The sequence below is a fragment of the Argentina silus genome, assembly GCF_951799395.1.
Source record: "Argentina silus genome assembly, chromosome: 13".
NCBI lineage: Eukaryota > Metazoa > Chordata > Actinopteri > Argentiniformes > Argentinidae > Argentina > Argentina silus.
Genome location: NC_139667.1, coordinates 5,259,546 through 5,285,511, shown reverse-complemented (window position 1 = coordinate 5,285,511; position 25,966 = coordinate 5,259,546). Strand labels below are relative to the sequence as shown.

Below are 25,966 nucleotides of genomic sequence, written 5' to 3'. Positions count from 1 at the left end.
AAGTCCAGGCTCACAGGTGAAAATGCATGTCAACAACAGACATCACATCTCTAGAGTGACAATGAAACAAAGGTCTATAAAGGAACATCGTTCTTTCAAACCCTCACCCACGAAATTAATTATGTTATTCATATTACTCCAGAATTAAATACAAGCCCACAAATAACAAATACAATCAACGTCATACAAATACTCAATGGAATCAAATTCACTTCAGATATGGAGACTTGCTGCCCTCCTGTGGCGCACTGTAGAACTGTAAATGGTCTTTCTTGTACTGTAGACGGATGGAAAAGCTCATATAGTACAATATATATATTTATATTACATACTCGATCTGTTCATTGTTGGTGAAAATACAACTTAACAAGACATGTGCATATTCTTGCCATATGTAAAAGATCATTCACAGTAGCCCAGATTATTGAGACGGCTTTACTTGGACATCAGGCTACTGTACATCTGTTGATGGCTTGCATGGCTAGCCAAGTGACAACAAGGATCAATTAGTCATGAAATACAGAGCACTACTTTAGAGTAGCTAAGCAACAATCAGAAACACACGTTTTTCTGACACATCCATTCACCAGCACCCCCCCCCCCCCCACCCCACCCTCACTCTCTCACTCTCCCCCTTCCTCCCTCTCTCCCTCAAACACACATGCACAAAGTCAGCAGCAGCACGGCGATGGAAAATAAAGCAATTCAGCATCCGGGCTTTATCACAAAACAGGTTTAATTTAATATCTCTTTATTTTTTAAAATAATTAAACATTTGTATTTCTCCAACCCTTTTTTTCTTTTTAATCATATTATATCTGGGCCATCCTAAAGCACACATTAATTCTGTAAGGGGTCAACAATGCTGAACTTACTGTAAATTTGAACAGGATATCAACTGCTCCATGCCTTCCCCCTCTCTGCCCTGCCCTGCCCTGCCCTCCCTCCCTCCCCCACTCCGCAACTAAAAAAAGATCTGATGGTCAAAGAAACTTCATCAAAAAATCCAAAAATGAGAGATAAAAACCAAAAGGGAAACAAAAAACAAGAGAAAAGATAAAGAGGGGAAAACACTATCATAAATACCAGGAAGTCTTGTTCCGTAATACCTCCTTTTATACTGGATACTCCTCGACTGTTCCTAAGCAAAAATATATGCTAAATTACTACAAGATACAAGATATCAGTGTACTGCATTCAATAACAATATACAGGTTTGTAATACTGTGAAGAGCACACGCAAGAGTGACGCTCCTTTTCACAATAGGCGAGTCTGGCGTTCCTCTAAAGCTCGCAATTGTTTACATTTTTCGTCTATTCTGTGTCGTTAGACGGTACCAGTGCCAGACTGATACCAGGCTGCCTGGTACTGCAGGGTCAAAGTTCACAAAACCAAAAGAGAGAGAGAACTGAAACTGACAGGAACCAATCGATCATTTGGGGAGCCGGATGCACACAGATAAGTGAACATAAACAGTGGACATGGGGAGAAGAAAATGATGTGGGTGTGTGGGTGTGTTTATGGAGACCTTTCCCTTTCCCGTTTTTCTTTAATTCCCTGTACAAAACAGGCCCTTTACATTTTTTGCCTCTTGGAGGAGGGGTCGAGACACCGGGTTCAATTCATTTCTTGATGGCTAAAAGGTCCATAATACTAGCTTAGCTTCAGCATGGAGAGGCAGGAGGGGTCAGAGGGTGGTCCTTAAGAAGGGGAGGGGCGTCCTCTTGGTCAGGGCAGGGCGGCGCCTCCAAGGGGGGGGGCTCCACAGGCCAGGTATCACACTCAGTCAGGACGTCCCACACAGGGGTAAAAGGTACAGATGCACCACAGGGAGAGAGGGAGAAAGGCAGAGAGGAGGAAGAAGAGAGAGAGATAGAGCAGGGTGTAGAACCAGGGATGGAAAATGGGTTTGTACTCAGGAAGGGTAGGGTTCTCAAAGAGTAGGGGAGTTAAAACAATCTAGTTTTTCTTTTTGCTGTTGATTTTTTTTCCAAGAAGAGTTCATTTCAAGTCCTACTGTCCAAAGTCTTTTTTTCCCCCCACACAAGTTCTTTTTCTCGTTTTCTATTTTTTTTCTTCCTTTTTTATTATTTTTTTTCCTTTCGCAGTAATATCAGTTTAAGGGAAAAAGAAAAAAGTTATTTACAGTGCTGTTGAAATAATGAAACAGACGTGTGAATCTACCGTAAAGTAAGTCGCACAATACAGAAAAGGAAAAAAAAAAAAAAAACACGGTCGCTCCATGTCGTTCCAGACGGCCGCATGGGATCGGCACTCCAGTGGACATGGATGGGAGGGGAGCAGGGCGCTTCGTTAAGTGGGAATGATCCCGTCGCTCCTAAGGCCCCTCTTCAGCTCCAGGTCCTCCAGCTTCTTCCAAAGCTCCTCCCTCTCCTTCTCCTTCTTCTTCTCACTGCACACAGGGGGGAGGGACATGTCAGGAGGGGCGGGACAAACGCAACACAAGCAGATGACTGGAGATCACTTCTGGGGTTTAACACCACAACTATTGGCCAACGTGTCACCCAGTCAACATTTCTCACGGAGTCCTAGACAAGAATTACAACATTACACGCACCAAGTAGTGTTTGTAACAGAGAGCCCTTCTATCTCTGCAAGAGCAGTAATGAGCGTGTACACGACAGAGTGTGTGTCTGTGACACAACAAGGGTTTTAGTTTACACACAGACGGAGCTCCGTCATCCACAGGGGCGTGTCTTACCGCTGGCGGTCCGATTTATAAGTAGCTGTGAGTTCATCAAACAAGGTACTGTTCATCTCCATGAAGGCTTTCAGTACGTTGTACACCAACGCCACTATCGCCCTGAAAGTCAAGAGTAAACACAGCTACAGCCAATTCCGCAAAGCAGCGCACATTAAAATCAACAGTTCCAACAGTAGGATCCAAAGCATTACACAGTGAAGACCGTTAATTTCAAAATGCACTCACGGATTCCAGTGTTCTTTGGAGATCCTGTAGAGGCTGGCGAACATGATGGGCAGGATGACGCTGGAGTTCTCCTCGATCAGACTCATGATGTACTCGTTGTTCCAGTAGTACAGGGCCCTCTCCGCCACCTGGGAGGGACAGGGACCAACACAGTCACTCACAGTTGTACTGTCGTCTTACTACGGGGCGACGGTGGTGTTCCTCCCCCTACGCTGACCTGGAAGTGTGGGCTGGACACGCATCTGGAGATCTGTTTGAAGAGCGGCTCCTGGATCTTGACAAACTGTGTCGGCTCGATCACGTCCAGGATCTCCTCCAGCTCCCCGAGGAACATCACCTGAGCAGGAGGACAGGTGCATGAACAAACCAGCGACACCCTTGACTCCCAGTAACACTAAAGTGGGATTTCTATCTGGGGGGAATACAACAGGATGGGTCAGGTCACAGAGGTCACAGGTCACATAACCTCTGCGGCTACTGGTTAAGCCAGGGGGTTAACCCAGCTGAGTGACAGGACAGCAGGCAGCCCAGTGAGGACCAGGCCTCTTACCTCTTTTTGACTGCAGGTTTTTGGCCAGAACTTCAGCAAGCCCCTGATGACCTGTGATATGAGTGAGAGAGACAGAGAGAGAGAGAGGAGACATGGAGAGTGAGAGACGGCAAGAAATCAGAGTCTTTACTGATCGCGGTTAGATTAGATAAGGCTGTTCTGACGAAGGCGAGAGATCGGATCACTTACTGGTTCTGTTAACGCTGGGTCTTTCTCTAGGAACTGTACAATGCAATACGCCAGCTGGAAGAGAACACAATAGCAAAATGACATAATGGAAGATCATGGTGTAAAATCATGGTGTTCACTGCTGGCAACAAAGGTCGTCATGTAACATGAGGAAGATCAGGCTCTTTTACCAGAGACGCACCGCCAGTATTTAGGAGACAGATCCCTGCTCATGTGGAACATCGTCAACACTTAAACCAGCGGATATGCAGTACCTTTCTCTCTCACACTCTCTCACGCACACACACACACACACACACAGGTGTTACCTGTGCGTGGAAGAGGGACAGACTCCTGACAGTGTGAAGAGGGATCAACACTTTGACCAGAAACTGTTTATGCTCTGCTTTCAGCGGCAGAGCGAAACCATTGATTATGCTGGAAAAGAGAAAAAAGCAGGACGGCAAATTATACATGTCGAAAACAGAGAAGGCAGTCACTATGAACGCTACCAGCTCAATCAATGTAAACAAGGCAGACGTTGACGATCAATACCTTTTATGTGGGTGAGTGCACATTAAACAGGTAGCTACATAATGCGGCCTAACAAACCAGCCTTGGCTAGGATGAAGAAGTTACCTCTTTAAGACTTCAACTGTGAACAAAGGCATCAACACTAACCACTGGTCAAACAAAGGCCACATACCTTCCCAAGATCTCCAGCAACTCAGCAACCCCGTTGAAGTGTTCAGTCTCATAAACAAAACTTTATGGGAGAGAGAGCCAGAGGGGGGTGGGGGGAGAATGAGACAGAGAGAATTTTTTTTTTTTTTGTAAAACATCAGTGAAAGTAGCATGATGGCCTGTACACACAGACAATGATGCTGAGCACTCTTACCGTAGAAAAATATTATTTATCTGTTTTCGTATAAAAGCCCTCAGCCCCAGGAATTTTCCGTAGATTCTGTGTAAGACTGTTTTCAGGTAGTCTCTCTCCCGAGGGTCCTCACTGTCGAACAGCTCCAAGAGCTAGAGAGAGAGAGAGAGAGAGAGAGAGAGAGAGAGAAATAAATACATATCAAACAAGCAGTACTTTCAAAACTGTACTAGATTGTACATTTGCATATATGAAACATCTACAGTGCAACAACATGACAAAACCTCACTTACCTGTAGGACAAATTTCTGGTCTATGTACTTTTTGGCAATGCTGGGCTGGAATTCCTGACTCTCCAAGAACCGTATGAAGAACTCATACACCAGCTATGAGACAGACACACAGAGAGACAGGTGGAGAGGTTAGAGAGGGAGTCTTTAAACATAAACACAGATAAGAGTATGACCGAGACTTGAGCTGAGGACAGGGGCTTAGGGTGTAACGAGGGGGGGGTCAAAGGTCACAAAGGGCACAGTATGACTGCAGGTTTACCTTTGGCGGTAGCCAGGGTTAAAAGGTGATTGGGGAAGGGCTACGACTGGGCGGATTAATCTCAACATGTGGTCAAATTAAATTGGCTGTTGTTATTGGAAATCAATCAAAAATAAATGAATAAAAAAGAAAATGTTTTCCTTGAGACATGCATCTCATTTCTAAAGGCCAAGCAGCAGGTACACAGAAGGGGGTGAGAGAGAGAGAGAGCACCTGATGCTAAGCCTTTACCTTAATGAGCTACTAACCCAGGGGTAGACCACACCACTCTCAACAGCACCCTTTGAAGCCCAAATGTCTGCTTCCCAAGCCAAGCATTACAAAATACCTTGACTTAACACTACATCCAGAGAACTGAAACTCACCAGCGAGAAAAGGGGAAGCCACACACACAGACACACGTTAATAACACGTTAATAACACCCTGTGCTGTTTCAGTACCTGTAAGTGTGGCCATGAGGCCTCGAGTGTTGGTTCATCCTCCTCCGGGTCAAACTCATTACTGTCACTGGGCGGAAGGGTCCGGAATATGTTGTAAGACACCTGGGAGACAGGGCAAAGAAACAACAGACGACAAAGTCACTTCACAGAGTAAAAGAATTGACACAAAGAGTGGGTGTCCTGTGTGTGGCTGTGTGTGTGTATTCCGTGTGTGTGTGTGTGTGTCCTGTGTTCTCACCATTTTAACAACCTCCGGGTAGGCCTGTTCTGTCAGGTAGCCCCGGCTGACGGTCACATAGTCCACCAGCTCGTTGAGCGTGGAGCGTTTGTACTCCTTCATCTTGAGGTCAGACAGCGTGTCCATGAAGTCAAAGACGGTACAGCACTGCTGCAGCTTCTTTAGGAACAGCTCAGGCTGCTCCGGCGCCGGCACGTCTACACACACACACACACACACACACACACACACACACAGACACACACACACACACACACACAGACACACACAAAGAGAAAACGTCAGGAGAGACCAACTAGCAAGCCGATACAGAGACTTCTCACAGAGAGAGGGTCAGTGGACATCAATGCATCAGCAAAGAGATCACATGAGGGTGTGTGAATAGAGCCTGAATCCAAGAGGAAGTAAGCACGGCTTAGAGTAGGGGGGGAGAGAGGGAGAGAGAGAGGGAGAGAGGGGAGAGAGAAAAGCAGATAGGCAGGGAGAGAAGACTTGATTAAAAAAAAGAAGAAGTAATTTGTTATGCCACGGCAATGAAACCCCGCAAGCAAGGAGTCGCACAATTAACATCACATCAGTACTTATTACCATAAATGACACGCAGACTTCAACATGCAGACACCGACTAGATATTTTATTTACATCCATAACACTGTTTCCATACGCGATTCACAACAGACAGAGGGGTCACAGAGAGTTCACTGCAGGAGCTTCCTCATGTGGGGAATCAACGCAGCGCTGACGTTTTCATCCGTTCACCTCCGATGGTGAACGCAGCCCTGATGTTCCGATCCGTGTGAGGCGGCCATTATAGGGACATATAGGAGTATATACAGATGATAGGAGTACCAGCGTCTGCCTGCCACCCCACCCCCCCTCCACCCCCTCCACAGGCCACTAAAGGCGAGGCTTCAGTTGATTGGGGCTAAGGAGAAGCAGGTCAATCTACCGTACAGGCTAGATCTGATGACGGCCCACATGGGAACCAACAGGCAGAATCAACAAAGACGTTTCAGTCTCTCAGCATCTTAGTGGCAGAACCTCTACGGTGAAGGAACAACCACTCAGCCATTTCTAAACCGGTATAATGAAATAGGAAACTTTGCACCTGCCATAAAGGATGTAGGCGAGTCAGCAAAATAAGATTTCATAAACCAGAAAAATGGGTTTTGACCTGACCTGACTAAATGAAATAACAAACCAGTGCTCAGTGTTCGTTTACCAGAGACTAGTCTGCTTCATCAAAGGTCCTTCATCTCGTACCTGTGTAAGTATACGAAGTCTGTTTTGCAAGACTTTCAACAGCGTGTCGAAGTACATTCCTGTAGTTTAAAACAGGTGGTAAACATCCAGACAGTGTGGTTAAAAGTGACCTCCTGAGAGGTCCTCTCTTAGACACGAACGATCCACACCGACTTCAGCCAAGCATCTGTCAACGTGACGTTACACAGGGAGATATCTCCCCCAGGCAGCACGGCTGAGGCTGTCGACAGGAACGAGAGGGCCAGGGGACCAGACAACTACTAGTGGGTTTGGGATAGATCTGGGCTGAAGTGTCTATGAAAGAAATGCCCCTCGGTACAGTAGTAGTGAGTAGAGTACATCATACCAACTGGTGCTTTACATGGCTCACAGTGGCTGTGTCGCGTCACAGTGAACTGAGTCAACAGCAGAGTAAGAAAGCTAACACATGCACACCACATACAGACCACCTCAGTGGACCTGGAGACAAACTAGACAGTGTGACTCTTTTACCTCACCACATACAGACCACCTCAGTGGACCTGGAGACAAACTAGACAGTGTGACTCTTTTACCTCTCCCAGCAAAGTAGATAAGTGTGTGGTGAGCCCTGCTACTACAATGCCTCTGTTGTTCAACCAGCCACAACATCAGGCCTGAGTGTGTGTGTGTGTGTGTGTGTGTGTGTCTTATCAGTAGTTATATCATAAAACCGCTTGCAGACAAGAGTGAGTGTGTGTGTGTGTGTGTGTGTGTGTTCAGAGTGGATGCTGCTGCTGCTGCTGGTCCCTGTCCCTTTCCTGGTTAATGTGATTACTGGGCCAGCGATGGGCTTCCTCCAGCCCCTGGGCCTCTATAGAACCATGTGAATGGCCTTAAAGGAAGCTATTAATAGACCAGATAATCACACAGAAGAGAGTAATCCCAGGGAGACAAGGGAGAACTTAGCCTAGCATAGACACACACACACACACACACACAGACTCCTACACCCATCATCACAACCCTACTGCACATGACAAAAACCTACATGCATAACCCATGACGTCATCCTAACAACCCTGCCCGCCTCATCAAAACCCTATACACATAAAACCCTGCACAGAGCACAACCATACACTAAAGCAACCTAACCATACACAACCGCAATAAACAGACAGCACTGCTATGAGAGGATGCAAGGCCTAAAATGGCATGCAGCACTTAAACAAGGCTAGTACCAGAGCACAATGCAACAATAATAATAATAATAACGATAATAATAATAATAATAATAATAATAATAATAATAAACTTTATTTATATAGCACCTTTTTAAAACAGTGTTACAAAGTGCTTTACAAATGTGCAGATGAAACAGATATGCGAAATAAAAACAAAAATATACGGGAAAACACAGTAAAACACAAAAAAAAAAAAAAACGGCCAGAAGGGCCCTGCCTGAGGCTCGTAGGGGATTAAAAAGGTCCGAAATATCGTCTGGTGCCAGACCCAGCCAAGCCAAGCGATCAGTAAAATCTTTAAATCAATTCTAAAACTAACAGGTAACAAGTATCGGGAGGCTGAAAGGCTACAATGAAGGCCTGATCCAGTCCAGGCAGCATAAAGCAGAGAGTCTCATTCTCCATCGGCCTGATTGTATTGGTTCACAGTTGTGACCCAGGTATTAATCAATAGAAATATGCTAAACTAAGATACCTGCTGGTTAGAAAAGCAGCCATAATGTTCACTGCAGATTATTCAAGGCCTGCTAAAATCATAATAATCCTTGAAGTTACAGTACAAAAAAAATATCTAACTTCATGACCAGCACTGAGATTTAAACACAGCAGAGCACAGACTATAACACTGGAGACAAGCTCAACACAGAGACTGTGCAGAGGGACTGGGAGAATCATCTTAGCTCCCTTGGCAGAGCAAATGAAGACACTACTGCTTAATTAATGTGGAAAAAGCTTAGCTCCTCAAAGAGAGAGCAGTTTAATGGCTCAACACAGGAAATGTTCAAAGTTAATTTGATAATCACTTAAACCTATTGAGCAGAGCCCGGGCCTCTCTCATCTCAACATGACCACTCCACAGTCCCTCTCAGAGGACACTCGCCCACTACGGTGACATCTAAAACATCCATCTGCTGTTTATACTGCTTATACTGTTCATATTGTTTATACTGTACATTTTTTAGTACTTCTATTTTATTTTATTTTTATTCAATTTGAAAACGTATTGTATTGTTGCACTACTCTGTGGCACTGTCACTTTTGCATTTCACTGTATACTTGTATGCACGTGACAAATAAAGAATCTTGAATCTCTTGAATCTACGGATGAGAGAATGCAACCTGAGAGAGAGAGAGAGAGAGAGAGAAAGAGAGAGAGAGCGAGAGAGAGATACTGTGTCATACACTACATGAAGACTATGTAGACTCCCGGGCTTACTACAATGCAGCTGGCCCCTTTCTATATGGTAGTTCCCTGAGTCTTTATTGACACCATGTGACAACTCTTGTCTAAGTGCATCTCGGCCCTCCTTTTGTGATGATGAAAAAAAAAAACAGGTTAAAAAAAAAACCAAGAGACCTGCAGAGAAAAGAGCCAGAAGCAACGGCAGACAGCAACATTCCTACTACAGACAGAGAGTCCTGCAACTGTGAGGCCGTCTCTGCAGAGGAGCAGCCAGCAGGGCTGCGGATGACTGATGCTAAAGCTAACCGACACAATGAGTTGAAAATCCCTCGAAAGGAACGCAAATGGACACTCTGCTGAGCCAGGTCCTAAGATTCAAACTGAGGCACTTCTCCTCAGCCGCTTAAAAGCCCCCCGTACATCTGTTGAGTTATCTTGCACTGAAGCTGACTATTCTTAGGTAATTAAGTTTTGCAACAGAGCTGCTATGCCTAAGTGACTTCAACCGAAACAGAAATCCAGGAAGTGACTGTAGGTATAGGGTAACGATATGTCCCCAACAGCAGCGCACACACACGGTTTGCCTGTGTAAGGGGAAAACCCCACTCTATAAAAGCAGTGTGTGACTGGCCGGCCAGGCTTGGGTTACGGTCGGAGAGAGTGAGAGGCTCCAACAGATGGGCTCAGCAGGTGACCTGGGCAGCGCAGTGCCAGCGCCTGAAGGTCGATATGTATGTTATGTACTGTATGTATACACACGCACACCATCACAAACACACACACACACACACACACACAATCACAAACACAAACACAGACAAACACACACACACACCATCACAAACACACACCATCACAAACACAGACAGACACACACCATCACAGACACAGACACAGACACACAGACAGACAGACAGACAGACAGACAGACAGACAGACAGACACACACACACACACACAGGAAGAGAGTCACACACGGTGGTCATGCCCATCTCAACTATAGATTAGCAGACCTGGAACCTCAGTTGCGTCATGGGTCAGGTAGGAGATGTTGGGGTTGATGGCCGACTAGGGATGAAACGGTAACCAGTTTCACTATATATATCTCAGTAAAAAAATAATAATATAGTAATCACACAGCCAACAATTTCTACCACCGTGACTACGGTCTCCACGCGCTTTCTGTGGAGAGATTCTCGCTGAGAGATGCGCCGTGGGTTCCCCGGTCTCTTTATTGGAATCTGACAACCCTCCTCTTTCTAAAACTATTTTAGTTTTCTTCGCCAGGACGTATATAACTTTAATTGCAGCGTTGTAAAGATAAAGAGTGTTCCTAGAAGAGCGATTGGAGTGACTGAGGCAGCGTGCGCTGCAGACAATCAGCTCAAGCTGAAGGGGCGGGCCTTGTGCACATACTGACACCTGATTCGTTCTGATGGGCCAACCAGGGAGGGAGAAACAGACCTTCAAAGTCAAGTAGGCAAATTCGAGGAACCATTTCACTGAGAGAATTTTTTTTTTAATAATAATAAAATAAAATACAACTAGATAAATCAATAATGAAATGCAAGTTGATATTTTTAGGAAAGAGTTTGCTAGCCTTGTTTTTAACTGCAGTAATGCAGCCAGTAATGTAAACTAACAAAAGTGTTTGTCTGTTGTGTAGTGGAGGGGATTTCTTTCAGCATCACATTGATTTTCAGCATATTTTTATGAATACTGAGATAATACTGTACACCAAGATATTTTTGGCCAAGGTTATCACAACATGAAATTATTATACCGGCGTATACTGTGTCTATGGGCGACTGCACCAGGCTTAATCATCTATTCAGAACATTTGTTTATCATTCCTCAGCACCATTACACCCAGAGGAAGGCTAATGAGCCGGAGTGTTGATGAGCTGAATAAATGTGCGATTTACATTTTCATTAGGTTCTGAGTTGTGTTCCGTTAGTCAGCAGCTTGTGTGGGTTCCATATTACGTTTAATACTTTAGCATGACTAGGCATTCAGTTAAACATTGCATAAAAGGATTACGGTATATCAGTTATAGCCAGCTGTCGAAAACATCTGTCCCGTTAAGCATTTCGAACCACAAGCGTCCTCCGTGCAAAAGCCCTGGAAAAAAATTGTTGACGTGCATGACCATCAAATAATCTGATGAAGAGTCAGATTATCAGCTGAAATCAGGAAAAATTAGCACAGACAAAAATGCTAACATTCACACTGGCTAGTTGAGTGCATTGGTAGCTTAAGCCCCATATTTGTGCAGTTTCTTTGTGTCCATCTCATCATGTTCCCAGACAGCAGGATAATGAAGTCTCATTATGTGCAACATTGCCACGTGCTGTCAATCATTGACAGATTTAATCATCCTATGCAAACTTTGCTCTCCGCTACAGAAGCTAGCCAGCGCGGTTAGCGGGGTTGAGATCACAGAGCCACTGAGGGAACACTGAGGAGCTGCTGTGCATTTCTTCTCACTAATGAAACCCAGAGTCCCTGTGCCTCCTCCCAAAAGCATGAGGGGTAATCTGGGTCTATCCACACAAAGGCTCCGTTCACAGGGCCAGGTGAGAGGGCCGGCATGCTGAGGAGGAATCGCATAGCGTGCATTCCATCAGTCACAGGCCCCGCCACACAACACCCTTAACAAGCGCAACACTTGAAACACCTGCAACTTCACTGACGACACACTCGGCGGCAACACCTGCCTACAGCAATATCCTCTGGCACAGGTGAGACTCCTGGCTCTAGCAGGGAGCTAACAGGGGGACTGGTATGTAGCAAAGAGGGAATGATCCATCGCATCATCCTAGACTGTACACACTCATCCTGTGTTCATGTCTACCCCCGCACTCCTTACAGATAGTGGCTGCACAACCCTCCAAGCTGACTCAAACCCCCTTCAACCATCAAAATGTCAATTTTCTACCTACAGCCTAGGAAAAACATGTCTCCTCTACCATTACCATCCCTAGTCCATTTATATATCCCCCGAATGCTCCACTGACAGGGACATACCAGCGCACCACTGTAGGCCAAGCCTGGACAGGGCCCCCAGCAGGCTAACTATAACCCCTCCTAGCCCACCAATAACACACACTCACTCTCTCTCTCTCTCACTCACTCGATCAGGTTTCCGTCCCTCTTTAGGCCTATATTCCACCAGCAAAAATAGTCACTTTGGTCCAAATCAATGACATGTGGGGAAAAGAGAAGTTTCTTGTAGTGGGCCCACGCTCCCCTTGCTGCTTGTTTAGAGCGAGTGGGACTGGAAGTGTGTAAAGAGACACCTCGTGGATCAGGTTTCCCCTGAGGGGAGGGCGTGGAGGGGGGGGGGTGGGGGGCTGGGGGGGAGAGGGTGCATTGGGGGCAGCACTGACCAAACAGAGACCAGGAATGACCAGAGAGGTGGGCCGGACGAAAGTGTTGTACATCCACCCACCCCCTCCTACCCCCCCACTCCACCCCCCTCCGCCACCGCCCCCCTCTTGTCCCAGTCTCCATTCTATTTCTGCCCCTGGGATCTCTCTTTTTTTAAATTCTGCTCACGAGGTCAGAGATGGCGATCCATCTTATGTAGGCATCGTTCCCCCGGGAGGATGTGCACCGTGAAGACAACAGTCAACAGGGGAAAGAGAGGGATTCCCAGTTCTACCAGGTAGGTGGGACAGGAGGAAAGGGTCCTGATCTGGACTGGTGTTGGGAACGCCTCTTCCTCCTGCTCTTCCTCTTCCTCTGCCATGCAGCATTAAGACACACTAATCCTTCCTCCAGGCTCGGCGCCAGGCTCATCACAACTCTCTCTTTTTCTGTCACACTCTCTCCCCTCTACCTCCCTGCGGGAATCCTTTGAGAACCATAACTAAACAAAGACTTGCACAAGTCCCATTACCACTGAGTTTCAAAATCTGAGGAAGGAAGATTAAGACGTTTAGTATGTCTAGACCTCTGCTCCACTAAAAAGCTTGTTGACACGGAGCAAATATCAACCAAATTTTCATAGGCAAGTTCAACACAGTCGAATCAATGAAGTCAAGAGAGAGGCCTGGAGGGGCAAGGAGGGGTTGAGCTTGTTCCAGGAAAGTCTTCTCATTTCCCTGTGGCCTGCAGGTGTCCAATCGTCTGAAGTCTTTCCACCCACATTGCGTACGGACTGCTCATGAGGGGGGTTAAAGGTCGTACTCGGTCAGTGGATGATTGATTACTGCATGTCCCTCTGAGTTCCACGGCACATCGCACCGCCACCTTAAACAAGGCCCTGCAGTTGCACCACCACCAGGCTACAATGCGCTCCCACAGACTACACCACTTCCTCTTCCTGTTGTTTACATGATGGGCTCCATTCCAACACTTTGAAAATGCATCCTCCTTTTGTCCCCCCCCCCCCCCCCCGAAGTATTCACTGATGATCTAACGTGATTGGATAGGTGAAAGCAACGGTTCCAGTGTAACACTTAGACCAGTCCCATCACATCAGATCTGTGCATAATTAAAAGGAGGGGAGGTAGGAAATGAGCTTTAAAAAAAATATAATAATAATAATAATTTGCAGAGCCTTTGATTGCTAGGGGCACTATATCAGACCAACCTCTTCTGCTCTGTAGGTCTCTGAGGTGGTGTGAATGTGCTTTTAACTGGGCCAGCCCCAGAGCCTATGAGACACACATGCAGCAAGTTAATAAATCACTGGACCCCTAGATATGCATCTCCTTGGCGTGCTCCTTTGAGGAGTTATATAAACGGTAGGGAGATTAAAGGTAGAAGCTGTCACTGAAATGGAAACTCCACATATCAGGGCGCTTGCATACCGTCGGGCATGCAATCAAACCATTTGGATATATGACCTCAATATAAGCAGATACTTATATGAGTGCAATGACAGTATAACAGGTCAGATGTGCATGTTTCACCATTCAGGTCATCATTCACATAAGGACATGGTATATGTGGAGCACAAGGCAAAGCAGTGCTGCCCAATCTGATCATCTTAACTGAGGCCTGGACACACAGGAACTTTATGCGGCGTGACGCAGGTTAGTGTCATACTGACTAACCACGAGACGTCAGGGGGAGAGAGACAGAGAGAGAGAGAGAGAGAGAGAGAGACACACACGAACTGCGTCCTCATTAGGGAGGACAGAGGACATAACCTGAGCGGACTGCCCCCTGCTCGCCCAGAGCTCTGCAGCTGGTGCACACTGGTGACAGTGTGACTCACAGGCAAACAGTGTCCCTGAGAGTAGGACACAACGGCAGTGAGAGCTCTGTAGAGTGAGGAGGACAGGCCCTCTCGGGCAACTCGCGCGGCAGACACACCCTCCAGAGGAGGGGCGGGGGGGGTGGGGGGAGGACACGCCCTGGCTGAGGTTGTGGAAGCGGGAGGGCTGGAATGGGCTCTGGTTCCTGTCAGGCTGCATTTCCAACCGTCACTCCAGTCTCTCCAGTCTTTCCACCAGCCTCTGTAGACTCAGACCTGCAGGAGGACCGACCTGCCCACGGATCGGCAGGCCTCCCTGTCTGGACACGCAGGTCAAACAGAAAACAAAACAATGCATGCACACTGAAATACGCACAGGCATGGAAGAACTTTCTTGAGGAGAGGAACAAAGAGAAGTGATGAGCAGGACCACGGCTGACATCTGTCTGCTCTCTTCAGACCACGCCGGTGACCACACTGACTACTAAACAAACCAACACATACTCCTACCAAAACAAGGTTAGATGCTGAGGTTAGATGCTGGGGTTTGTGATTGGTCAGGCCTTACCCTTAAGCAGTGGCAGGGGCGTGAGCTCTATGGGTTTGCCCTGAGACCGGAATTGGGACGAACTCTGCGACCGCTTCTGCTTGGCCTTCCTGACAGACTTCCGTGAAAATCCGTCCACTTTGTCCACAGATGGAGGTGTGGTGGCTGCCGAGGACATAGCCCTGCTGGGAGAAAGAAGAAGAAGAAGAGAAAAAAGAGAAGAGGAGGGGAAAAAAGGATCGTTTTAGTCTCCTGCTTAACATCTACCTCACAACACATGAAAACACCAGTTGGCACTGGGCGTGTACATGCACACACACTCTCACACACACACACACACACTCACACAAAAACACACACACAAAAACACACTGCCACCCACAACAATGCTGCCAGCCTGGTGCGGCAGCTCAAGGCTGTCATTTGAGTGCAGATGCTGAGAGGAAGCTAAGGAAATGTCCTCTGATGTGTGTGTGCCACTGATTATGTCCCAACCCCATTGATTAGGAGCTCCAGGAAGGGAAACCGGAAAGACACACTGTACACAACTGACTGCTCAGTGACCGTAGGAAAACAGGCAACGAAAAAAACAACAAAAAAAACATTAACTGAATTAAAATTAAATTGAAGGGCAGAAATATGACTTTTATCCATCGAGTAAGGTAATTCATAATGGGATTAAAGTCCACAACACAGTGTGTAAGTGTGCAAGAGACCCACTGTGTATCAGAGTGTAGGTCTGAGGGAGAAAGGGTGCAAGGTTAACACAATAATGCATCCATCAAGTCAAATTCATCAATCATCATATATCTCCAATGCATTATATGCAGTGGTGGCAGACGGGGCTCTAGGCTATGCCAGGCTTGGTAGAGGCAAGAGAGACACTCAGACTCCGCCCTGCGACTGAAGCTAAGTACAATAAATGTCATTTTGCCTGAGGACATGGGTGGAACTGTTAGTTAGGCTATACATTCATCAGCCAGTATTTACAAGCACTCAGCATTCTCGTATGGGTGAAACAAAGTTCATCAGAAGGTAGTCTAGTTACTGCTTACCTGCATAGCCCTGTTCGTCTGATATCATTGTCAAACAAGACCCAAATCTAGAAAGCACAAACACGTCCTACTCCACAGAAAGCCAACTGCGATAGTTTGCCATTCAAAACTTGTTGGTCAATTCAAATATTATACAAAGTGAGCCCTCAAGTCTGGGAACATGCAACAAATCCTTATTGTTGTGCATTGCGACAACACAACACAAAGCCATGCAAATATAAGCATCACAACCTGCCACCATGCCATGTTGACTTACAGACGGTGAATGCCCGTGAAGCACACGGCAGAGCAAACCCAAGCACACTTACCTGTGCACAGTGGCACTAGAATTGCCACATATCAGCATCAGTCCTTACTCCTTACTCACACACACACACTGACTGACTGACTGACTAGACAAACATGCTCTAATGGTATAGGCTAGGGTACCACTGCTTCTATACGTAAGGGACAGTGCCAGGGCTTGTTGGGCATACGGCACACAGCACAAAGCCATTCCCCTCCCATGCCTCTTACATAAGAGACCAGATGACATCCACACAGGCTGGGGGGGATTAAAGACTGAGAGGGAAGGAGAGAGAGAGAGAGAGAGAGAAACAAAGAAAGAGAGAATGGGGATGCAGAGTGCAGCTTTACAGGAAGTCAACAAAGATCTGCAGGACCAATCAGCATCTCTGACTTAGGCTCCTAACCGTAGTGGCAAGAGAACTGGAGAGAAGAACACAAAATAAAATTCTCTCTCTCTTTCTCTCTCTCTCTCAAGGGGGCATACTGCTAACTCCTTTATCCTTCAACTTTCATTTATTGACTGGCTGAATCCTGAGAAGTGATTGGTGACTGAGACAATTTTTCATTTGGATAGTCAAGAACAATTGCACAAAGCTCTAATGCACATCAACAAACAAGGCAATCCCACAATGCCATGATGACCCTAGAAAAGGTTGATAACATGAGGAAGAACAGTGACTAGGACTACAGGCACATGGGCCCTCACTCCCATCATAAATAAAAGGGACTTTGGATGCTAAGTTATCTTGGGTGGAACATTATGCTTACCTTCCTCAATGTGACATTAAAACACCTTGAGAACAGGCCAGTGGGACATGTCAAACCCGTGTGTACACACACAGTCACACAGACAGACAGACAGACAGACAGACAGACAGACAGACACATACCTTGCTTTCACTCCTGCATAATTAACAGGATGCTAAAATCACAGAATCTAAGTATACCTACAGAACAGTGTGATGGTGAATAAGTTGTTCGACATCTTATACCTGGTTTAAATGCTTTTCCTAGTATAAGACATGGTTTGGAGTCCTCACAACATAACAACCTGTCTTACATAGTGTGCAAAAGTGTCATACAATATTCCTCAGCCAAAAGGCCAATGTAGGTAGCTAACATAATAGGGATTTACTCTAGAATAGGCATTCTGGTGGAATGGAAGATATGGATTAAGGACATCACTAGACAAGAAAACGTTATCTGACAGCTTGCCAACTCAACCAATTCAATCAAGCATACCCTGTTCTACACAGAAAACAGTATGTGCCCGCTGGTAACCAACAATATAACATTTAATCAACCTTTACATGATCTAGAAAACATATCGCTAAATCACATAATCTCTAGCCGGCGGCCTTTATGGAGCATCATCCCATCAAAACCAATGGGTAGGATGCAAGTTTCACTTACAGCTAGCTAGCTGGTTGTCGGGCCTAGCTATATCGCTTCTGAGTTTGACAGCGCGATTACACGTCAAGTAGCGAAGGCAAGATAGCCAGCACGCTAATCGTGTGGCTAAGTTAGCAAGTCAGCTAGCGTCCGCTATTTCCACCCAAATTAAACAAACATGTTCCAGCAATGTGTGTATCGTTAGCTAGCTAAACTTTGAGAATAAATCACCTTTATATCCAAATGTATCATTTCATCCAGCAAATGGCGGATAACCGGCAAAGATCAATTCTTGAAGATATCATAATTTAACGTCATCTAGGGTAGCTAATGTATGGCTGATAGCTAAAAAGCTAATGGTTGGTTAGCTCGTTCGCTGTGAGATGGATCTTTCGTTAGCCAAGACTGGCAAGCTAGTAGCTAAATTAGAAAGTAGTTGGGCATAAATAAGATGACTGAATGTTTGCTATTCATTCACGTACATTACAGGAGTAGCAGCTACTATGAATAAAAAGATGAACTGCTAATTTTAGTGGTGTATGTAAAGGATACCCAGCTGGCCATATCTGGTAGCTAGCCGCTAGTGCTAACGCTAGCCAACTGACTAGAAACACACGTACTCAGAAACAAGCTGCAGACGAACGAGTATGACAATGAGCCGTATCGCACTTTACCTTGATCCTCTGTTGTTCGGAACGAAGACTGTGGCAAGGAGTTATCCTGTGTTAGACAATATTAAACTAAGATGCTTCCAATCCCGGCTGTGCAAGTAGCCTCTCCAAGCAGCAGCAATAACAGCAGAAAAGGCTATCTTGGCCTTTTTTAGACAGCCAAACCCACGAGCACCTTTTACCTTCTAACGAAATAATCCTCCGAGTCCCATTAATAACAAAATACGGATGTATAAAAAGATTAAGCGGAGTCAATCACATTCCCCAGTTATTGAATAAATCACTTGCTTACTCCACACCCCTGTATTTTCGGCTATTTTCCTTTAGACAGTGTTTAATTTGGGGCAATCTCTTTTCACCCTATTGTCAATATTACTGGGCTGAGTCCATGACACACATAACAGAGATACAGTCAACCGTGCTGCTTGGTTTGGATCTATAGACGGTTGTCATTGGTTTGTTTGAAGGAAGTAAGGGATGGGGTTGGATGTTAGACAACGCCCATCATTGAAGGAGCTGAGACGCTCCTAGAGATGAATACAACAGCTAGGTTGAGGAGTATGGGACTAGGAAGGAGATTGGGCAGAAACTATGGGCAGAAAACGAGGTGGAATCCTCACCGTATGGAATGAGGCTAAACCTGTCCAAGGCCCAACCCTGTCTTTTACCGTTCATCCAAAGATCTTGTACGAGCGACTACTGCTTACTCCCCGCTATTTTTAATAAAATCATACTTGCATCTGTACATTAACATTAAAGTGAAGGGGCGAGGATTTATAATAACAGCTGGCTGTATTTACGCACTGAGATTAAAGCATTTGTTTTCAGGAAGTGGATACACCAAACCAACAATTACATAATATGACTAAACCAATACATAACTACGAACAATATCTCCAAGCCGAGTAACAAATTGTGAACATAATTGGAGATCAGATAAAAAAATCTTACATTTAAATTAAAAAAAAACAAAAAACGAATGATTTAGGTGATGAAAAGATAAGATTGTAGAGACGTTCTTTTCTTTCGATTTTTGACAAATATGAGTGTCTGACCCGATACTGTACTCAATCAATTATTGTTTTTAATACCATTGTTATAATTTCATTTATTCTGTACCAGTAGTATTTTCTTCATATACTGTATTATTTGATCAACTGTGTGTGCGTGTTTCATTTGATAAATTCTGTCATATCATATCTGTATTTATTTTTTCTTTAAAAGGGGCAAGCTGGGGTTCAAACAAAAAAGCTGTGTGTGTGTGTGTGTGTGTGTGTGTGTGTGTGAACTGCTAATATATAGATATATCTATATCTATATCCAGTAATTTGTCTTCCTAATTTTAAAAAACATTAAATTAAGATTTTGATAGATGAACCATTCTATCCATGGTATTTGACCAATAGAAAGTCTACACCCTCTTTCAAAATACATCACATTTCCCCCACTGATCTACACAGGCTACTGGAAAAAAATGTCCCCAAAAGATTAAAAACAGAGAAGACCTGTTTGCAAAAGTCTACACCCCCCTTGCCGTGGCTCTCCTACAATTAGCCTACAGACAAAATTACTTCAACAACTTACTCAATACATTTAATTGAGTCCATCTGAGTGCAAGGATAATAGTTCATGTGATTTCGGAATTAATATATTAGTCTTTGTAGGGTTCATGATTTGAAGAGGAATCAATTACACTGTTGGTTAGGCTGTCACTACCAACTCAGCAAATTTCGGAAACAGCAATGCATGTGCTGGATTTGCACTAAACTTTATGCTTTGTAGGAAAACCAAAGAAACACATTTCCACTTTTTTGCTGTATCACTTGAATTCATGGTTGCAAACACATTTATGGATTTGAAATGGATTTTTTCTCATTATGGGATGCCTTCTGGTCACTCGGTTATATATACCAATTTTGTAGAGGGACTGAGATGACGTCGTCCCATGGACTGTGCTTTTCCCTCTCAGCCATTCAACTTTGCAGATTCCCCCCCCCCCCCCCCCCCCCCCCCCAAGTCTGAACATTTTGTTCCTCTCCATTTGCTCAATTTGTTGTGACAACCTGCTCAACAGTGTGTAATTGACTCCTATTCAAATGAGGGACCCTGTAAAGACAATGTTATACATACAAACAAAAGTAAAACTATTGTCATTGCACTCAATGGATTCAATTCAACTTGAGTAACTTGTTAAAGATATTTTTGCATTTTAGCTTATTTTATGAGAGCAAGGGGAGGGGAGAAACTTATGCAAAAAGGTCTTCTCTGTTTGTGTGTGTGTGTGTGTGTGTGTGTGTGTGTGTGTGTGTTTATAACATCAATCACACATTTTATGTACAATACAATTTCGTCTTTATTATACAATACATCAACTTTGTAAAACTAGTTAGTCACACTTTGGACTTTCTCCATCAGCCCTTATAACTGTAATTAACTAATTCATTAGTCTTCTATAATTTCACCATGCAACAGTGAAGTTTGCCAAGCAATTTGCAAAACGTCTTTGTATTTCAATTTGTTTTGTTTAAGAAGTAAATAAAACATTATTACTTCATTAAAACTCCAGTAATTGTTGAGGTTCTATTGATTAAATTACTGTTTGATGACTGACTCTGTAATACTTCACATGAAATTGTATCATTGGCAGGTGTACACACACACACACACACACACACACACACACACACACACACACACACACACACACACACACACACACACACACACACACACACACACACAGCTAGCCCTCATGACCAACGGAGTAGATCACACTGGCTATATAATTCTAAGCATGGCCAATGCAAAGGTGCACTCTTTCAGAGCAAGAAGGATGGTGACTAGTAGAATGAGGACCCAGGTCCAGGCAATCTTTAATGACCACATTTAGGTTAACTGGAGCTATGCTTCTTGTGAGGTCTAGATTTGAGTTTTAATGCTGAGGCACTCTTCAGGGTGTCCCTCTTCCCTGAGGTGAGCTCCTCTGCCCCAGGCTTCCACAGGAGCAGCTGTGCATCCTCCCCGCCTGTGAGCAGGGCCTCCCCTACAGGGTCCCAGAGGAAGCAGCGCACCACTGCAGAGTGGCCTCCCTGGAGGGAGCTCAGCAGGCGCAGGCCCAGATCACTGCATTCTAAGAGGTGGACATCTCCATTGCTATTCCCCCCAATCACCAATAGGCACTCAGTCTCCTCCAGCCAAGTCCCACCAACCAGGTAATCCAGAGACCCCCCATCAGTGAGCGGGGTCAAGCTGCGGGCATCAGAGACGCTGAAGACTGTGAGGGGCTCGTCTGTGTCCAGCTGGCCGAGGTCCCACAGGTGAAGCCCCTCATCGTGGCTGAGACACAGCAGCTGGCCAAGGTCCCTCCCCGTCCAGCACACCGAGCTGGCAGAGGAGCCAGAGTTACAGGTGGCCAGCAGAGCATCCTCCTCCGCACCAAGGCTCAGGTCAAACACATTTACCAGGCCGTCAGTAGAGCCTGAGGCCAAGCGGTCCTTATTCAGGGGATGAAAGCACACTGTTGTGATGTCATCACTATGGGACTCAGAATACACCCCAAGAACCCCAACCTCCTTGTCCTTGGCCATACGGGCGTCCCAAAAAACCAAGAAACTGTCGTCCTCGTCCACCTGCTCAGTGCCTGCACACAGGACCACATCACTGCAGCTCACATCAAAACTGCAAAAGTAGTGGGAGGGGTCACTCCTGAACACCTGTGTTGCCTCTGACCCAGGGCAGCGGACATCCCACGATCTAACTGTCCCGTCAGCAGAGCCTGAGAAGAGCAGATCAGGGGAACAGTGGGCAAAGCGCGCACCACAGAGTGCACCACTATGGCCACAATACTCCCTCAGCAGGCTGAGGCTATCCTTGCTGTGTAAACGGATGGAGAAGTTGGAGCAGCATACAGCCACCAGTCCCAGGCCTGGACCAGAGGCAGTCTGGAGGGACATGTCCAAAAGATAGGTGGGCTCATCCGGCTGGACACGCCGTGCAATAGACAGAGCTTTGAACTTCTCCTCCACAATCTCCATGGCAGCACCCTGCAATTACACTCTATTGGACACAGAATATTGATCATTAGAAATATGTCTGATTCCAAATCAATCAACAGCCATACAAATGTAAGCACTGTCAGAGATCTGAAAGTTGGATTAGGCGAAGCATCATGGCTGGAACTCAACATGCGTGGGTTAGGTGGAGCTGTCATTGAATTATGTTTACTCTAAGATCTAGAATGGGGCTTTATTTTAGTAAGAATCAGGTTAGTGACTGACAAAATGAAAGAAAAAAAAAGGTGAAAATATATACATATACATATGTACATATATATCACTCAAGGACATTTTTAGAGTTCGCAGTCCTGTGGAGGTTGTTGATGAGTGATAGTCTACTTTCAACTTCGACAGCTATTTTGATGCCTGGGATAATATTGCTAGCAACACTCAATGTGCCGATAACGGTGATAATGATGAAACCTTGTGTCTCTGGTTGTAACGCACTACTTCAATGGTTTATCAGTACAGTTTACATGTGCTCACAGTCGCAGTATCAACTATCTAAAACTTACCCGGCTGACAGTCGCTACTGGATTTTTATTAGCACACGTTGTAACACAGTGTTACTGTATTTACTGCCCGTTGGGAACCCATTTCTTCAACACGGCTATTGAGTTCCGCTGTAGAATTTCTGGTCAGCAACCTTTCACACACATGACGACTCTATCCGATTAACTCCCCAAAATGTTCTTGATAATCAATACTTATATATGTTATTGTTGCCACCTTTGCCTTTTATCATAACCATAGGTTTGAGTACTTGACCATTACAGCTACATTTTCACAGACTTGACCACCAGGTGGGAGTAGACCCCTTCCATCTTCTTGCCCCCCTGTATGACACCTTCAAGATCTTGCCAGCTTTCTGACGATATGAGGGCATAAGTCTACACATTGTTCCGGAGCTATTTCTCAGTGTGTTATCTTTTCTTTTCACAAGTTTGTTCAAATGAATAGAATTAGCGAATAGAATAGAAAAAGCTTTTTTAATGAAATATTACAAGAAAGCTATTTTTTGGCAGAGCAGGAAATGTGACTGGCTGCATGAAAATAACCACCATCTGCAACATAGTGCCCCAAGGTTCTTTCAGGGACAAGTACAGTACAGTACGCAAGAGAGCACACACACGCAAGAGAGCACACACACACATGCGCGCGCACACTCACATACACACACACACTTACAAACACACATACACACACACACACACACACACTCAATTGCAAGTAGTTGAGATTGTGTATGTGTGTGGGAGAGTTAGAGAGAAAATGAGTGTGCCTTTTATCTCCTTGAGAGCACTCGACTCCCACACTGGGATGATGACATGGGCAGACAAAGAAAGGGAGGGAAAGAGACAGTGTTATTGTAATGTACAGGATGCCCAGATGGGCGAAGGAGGAGGCTGTGGATAGAGTGACAAGGCTGTCATTGTACGGCAAACAGAAGACGCTTTTAGTGCCGTTCCTCCAGCTGTCTGGTGAAATATAATCAGAGAAAGGTGTGTGTGTGTGTGTGTGTGTGTGTGTGTGTGTGTGTGTGTGTGTGAGTGAGTGAGTGTGTGTGTGTGTGTGTGTGTGTGTGTTTGTTAAAATTAAAGTACTGGTCCAATGTGCAGCTTTTGCTATCAGATGAGCATGTTTGCCAATACAAGAGACAAGTGATGTTTGTGCAATTTTGAGACCCAACCCTCCTCTCCACGATTGTGTGTTATTGCTGTACTGTGGACTGCTGAGGTGCCAGTCAGTAGCAGGTGGCCTGGCTGGCTGCTGGTACAGCATGTGTGTAAGCACTGCGGGCCAGGGGCGGGTCTACCAAAGCATTCATCAAGGTTGGCCAGAGCCCATATGCTTTGGTTTCGTCCACATGCCACGCTAGAGAAGAAAATACCTTTTATCTTGGGCCAGGGGCTGGAGTATGTTTTTACTGTTCCTGTGCGTCCCTGGTTCTGTCTGGAAGGTTTGGCAGCACACAGTGGAAACTTTGCTGCATGTCTGCACTGTGCACAAAGCAACACATACCTCACCAACATCAATGCGCAGTAACAAAGGGGCAGGGTAGGGCAAACAGAGAGAGGACATGACGTCTTCATCCAACATGATGATCAAAGAAAGCCACTGGTGAAAACTAGGGAACTCAAGTGAAACCACACAGACACACAAAGCGACCAGCATGATATCTCTTTATTTAATGTTTTGTCATTTTAAAAATAACATGGACTGGAGTGGACAGTCTCTTTGATTGTTTTGATTAATTCAGTCACTCATAAAGTCTGATAGAACAGAGCATGAACACACTTCTCATAGATTTAATCAAACAATGAAACAACAACATATTCTAGGATGTGAAAAACCCAATAACAAAATCAAAAAACTGCATAAATGGTCATCTCACACAGACATCTGATAGATCTATGGTCATCTCACACAGACATCTGATAGATCTATGGTCATCTCACACAGACATCTGATAGATCTATGGTCATCTCACACAGACATCTGATAGATCTATGGTCATCTCACACAGACATCTGATAGATCTATGGTCATCTCATACAGACATCTGATAGACATAGATCTATGACTGAGACTGGTTTTGAGCAGGACAGTCACTTATGGTGACATACAGGAAACAAATCTTGGTTGCACATAAACATCTCTAGGTCTACATTTTCATACAGTTAAATCAGTAAATGATCTGTTTGGTCTATAAAAAGTAGTGACATGGACTTTTATCCAAGTCAAAAATCATCACAAATAGTCATCTGTAACATCATGTCAAAGGAAATATCTTACAGTATATATGCAGTCTGACAAATAAAGAACTATGGATCCAATGTTTTTTAATCAAAATAAGGAACATATGAGGTCAAAGTTACTCAAATTGAAAACATGGATGACTGTTTCAAAACTTTTAGAATAACATCCTAAAGCAGTATAACAGTGAAGTTACATACTGTATATGCAGTTACAAGTGCAAAGGCAACAGAACAGAACTTTCAACAGAATGAACATAGAACTGAAAGAGGCTGGACCCAACAACACTTCTGCATCTCATACCACGTTCAAATGCATTGGCCACAGAAAACATGGAACCTTTCCACTCTTTCCTGCACAACAGTAAGGCACTAGGGTGTAAGTACAACAGTTCAACTACAGCTAACGTACAGCTAGACGACTGAACCATTTGTATTTGGTCAAAAAGTTTAAAGGAATCATTTAGTGTGTCAACATCCAAATGGAAAATCATATTCTCTGAACTTAAAAGATAGCAAAAATAAGGAACACATCACAACCTACTTTTTTTTTTCTCGAAAAAGCAACAC

At 44.9% G+C, this 25,966-nt stretch overlaps 2 protein-coding genes across 3 annotated transcripts; both read right to left on the bottom strand.

The window, feature by feature from the left end:
• Positions 1–1,637: 1,637 nt before the first annotated feature.
• ppp2r5eb (protein phosphatase 2, regulatory subunit B', epsilon isoform b) lies at positions 1,638–18,970 on the bottom strand. Of its 2 annotated transcripts, none has more exons than XM_083682743.1 (14): positions 18,589–18,970; positions 15,201–15,364; positions 5,778–5,974; positions 5,540–5,641; positions 4,840–4,932; positions 4,568–4,698; positions 4,376–4,435; positions 3,999–4,107; positions 3,691–3,744; positions 3,502–3,552; positions 3,169–3,288; positions 2,952–3,079; positions 2,724–2,825; positions 1,638–2,414 (listed from the first exon to the last, which is right to left on the bottom strand). In XM_083682743.1, the coding sequence occupies exons 2-14, from the start codon at positions 15,355–15,357 to the stop codon at positions 2,315–2,317; spliced, it is 1,404 nt and encodes a 467-aa protein (XP_083538869.1). In that variant the 5' UTR covers positions 15,358–15,364; positions 18,589–18,970; the 3' UTR covers positions 1,638–2,314. The 2 variants fall into 2 exon arrangements, with proteins under 2 accessions (XP_083538869.1, XP_083538870.1); XM_083682744.1 differs by having other exon boundaries at positions 15,201–15,361.
• A 2,270-nt stretch (positions 18,971–21,240) lies between these two features.
• Positions 21,241–22,622, bottom strand: wdr89 (WD repeat domain 89). The gene has a single exon (XM_083683018.1). It carries the CDS (start codon positions 22,617–22,619, stop codon positions 21,477–21,479), a length of 1,143 nt encoding a protein of 380 aa, XP_083539144.1. The 5' UTR covers positions 22,620–22,622; the 3' UTR covers positions 21,241–21,476.
• Between the last annotated feature and the right edge of the window lie 3,344 nt (positions 22,623–25,966).